Source organism: Rhagoletis pomonella, unplaced genomic scaffold (genome assembly GCF_013731165.1).
Source record: "Rhagoletis pomonella isolate Grant_MI unplaced genomic scaffold, Rhpom_1.0 Rhpom_scaffold_00004, whole genome shotgun sequence".
NCBI lineage: Eukaryota > Metazoa > Arthropoda > Insecta > Diptera > Tephritidae > Rhagoletis > Rhagoletis pomonella.
In genome coordinates, this window is record NW_023458558.1 from 68458448 (window position 1) to 68462462 (window position 4015).

The 4015-nt window shown below is 37.7% G+C and overlaps 2 protein-coding genes across 8 annotated transcripts in view; both read left to right on the plus strand.

Moving 5' to 3' along the window:
- The window catches only part of LOC118738038 (protein held out wings), a 206163-nt gene that overhangs the window by 48522 nt on the left and 153626 nt on the right, over window positions 1-4015 (plus strand). The gene's annotated exons all lie outside the window — the stretch shown is intronic.
- Window positions 556-3621, plus strand: LOC118738037 (probable ATP-dependent RNA helicase pitchoune). 2 transcript variants are annotated; one of them, XM_036468917.1, is made up of 7 exons: window positions 556-757; window positions 819-950; window positions 1179-1895; window positions 1957-2258; window positions 2318-2470; window positions 2641-2811; window positions 2861-3621. In XM_036468917.1, the coding sequence occupies exons 1-7, from the start codon at window positions 637-639 to the stop codon at window positions 3188-3190; spliced, it is 1926 nt and encodes a 641-aa protein (XP_036324810.1). In that variant the 5' UTR covers window positions 556-636; the 3' UTR covers window positions 3191-3621. The 2 variants fall into 2 exon arrangements, with proteins under 2 accessions (XP_036324810.1, XP_036324809.1); XM_036468916.1 differs by having other exon boundaries at window positions 557-757; window positions 1173-1895; window positions 2861-3620.

The window sequence follows — 4015 nt, forward strand, 5'->3', positions numbered from 1 at the left end:
TAGGGTTGCCGTTAGTGGAACTTGACGACAACGACTGAGATACCAACTGTCCTGGGCGGGGTTGTTGTAGCCGCTACAACAACAACAACAACCGCAAAAATTACGAAGCATGCTTTTTCTCGCATACCGAGCGGCATGCGAGCTCTCGCTTGCTTTCAACTGTCATTTTTGTTGTTTGACAGCTATGTTCTCATTTCGCAGAATTCTTCAGAGTAGCAACATCGTTTATTTTGGAGGCAAATACAAATCAAATCCGTTTCTTGCGTCTTTTTCTGTCGTTGTGCAGATTTTCTAATTTTCTCAAACTTTTAAGAGCCTGCAAGGCTTGAACCTTCTTGTTTGGCGACATTTTACAAATGAAAAAGTATGCTGTCAAATGCCCAGTCAATAAAACTCTATCTCGCTTGCGATAGAAAAAAGCAGAACGCGAGCGAGATTTTCAAGCATGTGAAGACGGGTGGTAACACATCGAAAGGAAAATTTTCGATTCATCGAAGGAATTCATCGATATTTTCGATGCGTTGATGTTTTTTCGCCTTTCCTACTTCTCATCTGCCAAAATAATATACACGTGTTTTGTTGCTGGTACATCTATTTTTTTGGAGAACATATCGCGCCTAGAAATCAGTTGGCAAAATGTCTATACGAGAAAAATTGCTAATGAAAAAGATAAAGAAACGTGAAAAAATGAAGAAAGTGCTAGCGGAGAAGAAGAAGGGGAAGCAGCACCAACTTGTTCCTGTAAATAAGGTGGAGGGTATGTGTTTCATTACAGATGTAATTTTTCCAGAGCAAATTTTGAAATGGTATTCCTGTAGATGAGGTAGATGGCGACTTCAGCGAAGCTCCTGGACCCTTGGCCAAGAAAGCAAAAGTGTCAAAGAAAAAACAACAACGTCAAATCGCAGTAGTGAATTCAGATTCCGATAGTGAGGATGATCGAAAGCCAGGTACGCAGTATAGCCTGGTAGAAATTTAAATGTGTTCAATAATTGCAACTAAATAAAAAAGTGATGATATTTAAGGCGAATTTGAATGTTCTTCATAGCGAGTTATTGCTTATGAATATTTTAAAGCTCATGATATAAATTATTTTTACTGATTCCTCGTTTGTATATGAGTTTACATAAATTTGGATACTCGTAAAGTTACATTGCATTCATATCTTCTAGATTCAGATGATGGTAGTGAATTCTCCGATGATGAAGACGTGGAACCTGGTTACGAAGAAAATGATAAAAAGCCGTTGAAGAATAATCAAAATGGAAAAACTACGACGAAAAAATCAGAGGTACAATCAACCAGTCGAGAAGGCACAACTGCAGAAGAAGCCCTTGTCAATCGCGATCCGAATGATCGGTCGTTTGGTTCTCTTAAAGGAACCGTGTCAGATCCTACTCTAAAAGCCATTGAAGAGATGGGATTTACAGAGATGACGGAAATACAAGCTAAATCTCTACCTCCATTGCTTGAGGGACGTGATTTAGTTGGTGCTGCCAAAACTGGTTCAGGCAAAACGTTAGCTTTTCTGATACCAGCGATAGAGTTAATATACAAATTACGGTTTATGCCACGAAATGGCACCGGTGTTATCATTATATCACCAACACGAGAATTGTCGATGCAAACTTTTGGAGTACTAAAAGAGTTGATGGCACATCATCATCACACTTACGGTTTAGTGATGGGCGGCTCCAATCGTCAGGTAGAGAGTGAAAAACTTGGTAAAGGCATTAATATTTTAGTGGCTACTCCTGGCCGCTTGTTGGACCACTTGCAAAATTCACCAGATTTCCTATACAAAAATTTGCAATGTTTGATTCTCGATGAAGTGGATCGTATACTGGAAATTGGTTTTGAGGAAGAATTGAAGCAGATTGTTAACTTACTTCCAAGTATGTTTTTTTTTTTTTGTATAAAATAGTAAGTTTGTTTTAACTCACTATTAATTTCTAGAACGGCGGCAAACAATGTTATTTTCGGCTACTCAGACGGAAAAGATCGACGCCCTTTCCAGATTGGCACTCAAAAAGGAGCCAATCTATGTGGGAGTCGATGATCATGAGGAAGTAGCTACGGTTAGTGGATTGGAACAAGGTTACATCGTGTGTCCTTCGGCAAAACGTTTATTGGTTCTATTTACCTTCTTAAAAAAGAATCGAAAGAAGAAAGTGATGGTATTCTTTTCATCTTGTATGTCTGTAAAATACCATCACGAACTGTTCAATTACATAGATCTGCCTGTAACGTCTATACATGTAAGACTAATTTTTTGCGTTAATAACGGTCTTGTGTAATCAATGGATATGTATTTTAGGGCAAGCAAAAGCAAACAAAACGTACAACAACATTCTTTCAGTTTTGCAATGCATCTGAGGGTATACTGCTATGCACAGATGTAGCTGCGCGTGGACTTGACATACCTCAAGTGGACTGGATTGTTCAGTACGACCCCCCAGATGACCCAAAGGTATGTTCGTTGCAATCGGCATGAACAATATTAATTTGTTACTCCAAAATATTGAATTTATCGAAATTGTTATATTTGTCAGCCTAACAAATATAACAATTTCAACCAAACTAAACTGATCGGAAAAACACCACAAATATATTGAATTTATCATTTGATAATAATTCCAGGAGTATATTCATCGTGTTGGTCGTACTGCTCGTGGGAGCGGCAGTTCGGGCCATGCGCTGCTATTGCTACGTCCCGAAGAACTCGGGTTTCTACGCTACCTAAAAGCAGCCAAAGTTCCACTTAATGAGTTTGAATTTTCCTGGGCGAAAATTGCAGATATTCAGCTACAGGTAAACACTGTATTACATGTTAAAATATTAGGTGACTAATAATTCACAGTTGGAAAAACTCATTTCGAAAAATTATTTCCTCAATCAATCGGCCAAGGAAGCCTTTAAGGCCTATGTACGTGCATATGATTCTCACCAATTGAAAACAATATTCGAAATCAATACGCTGGATTTGCAAGCAGTAGCGAAAAGTTTCGGTTTCTTAGTGCCACCAGTAGTTGATCTTAAGGTAGGTGCTAAGCGCAATCGCCCAGAAAAACGTGTTGGTGGAGGCGGATTCGGTTACTACAAGCAAATGAATGAAGAAAATCCGAAACAGCGCATGTTCAAACAGATTAACCGTGATCAATTGAAAAAAAATAAGAATTATATGCGATAAATTTTTTACTGCTTACGGAGTTATTAGCTAGTTTAATTGAAATGTTTAAATTCATTTCTCACCAGGAAAATTTAATGTAAAAAATACATATACTTTTAACATAGTACCAAAAAACGGAAGGTTTTAGAAGTGAGGATTTACTGAGGGTTTAATTATGAGAACGATTTACTCACATGGTATTAGCGAAAATCCCGTAGATTTTTGGCAAATTATTCTGCTGGCAGTGAGTGGCTTCAATATACATAAAAGAAAATTGTCGAACATACTTTGTATGGATAAAATTGGAAACCTTAAACGAAAAAAATTTAACGGGATTTTTTACAATCTTGAAACTTGTACTAGCAATTAATGGGCTACAAACCTGCATACAAAATTTTTGAAATTTTTGTGAAACGGCAGAATTTTTATAATTTTTGTACAAAGTTTGAATGTGAATTTATATGGTGTTTGTTGTATAAACAGCTAGATATTTATAAAAAAAATAAACATTAAATAAACAAAAGACAAATGGTCAAAAATTGGTTGCATTGTCGTGGCAGTATTTCGATCCATTATTTATTTCCAGATTGATTTTTTTGACGCAGAAAGTTAACCAAAGGAGAAGAAGGGCAGATAGACGATTCGACATTCTGCACAATGAACGACGGCGCACCCACCAGGATTATGGGTAACTGCAGTAGCTCGCCAGACTTTACAATAGTCAGCGCTGGTCTGATAAACCGCATAACGTGGCGACCTATGCTGACTCTAGCATCAGACCATCTACCCATAGTCATCTCGATTGATAAACCAACCGACTTTGCCTCCGCCAAACACCGGACCTAT

Excerpts from the sequence above, each read along its gene's own strand:
- LOC118738037 (XM_036468916.1), top strand. The coding sequence starts at position 637 with ATGTCTATACGAGAAAAATTGCTAATGAAAAAGATAAAGAAACGTGAA. Across the intron at positions 758-818 it reads TCCTGTAAATAAGGTGGAGG|ATGAGGTAGATGGCGACTTC; the intron begins GTATGTGTTTCA and ends GTATTCCTGTAG. Across the intron at positions 951-1,172 it reads TGAGGATGATCGAAAGCCAG|ATTCAGATGATGGTAGTGAA; the intron begins GTACGCAGTATA and ends CATATCTTCTAG.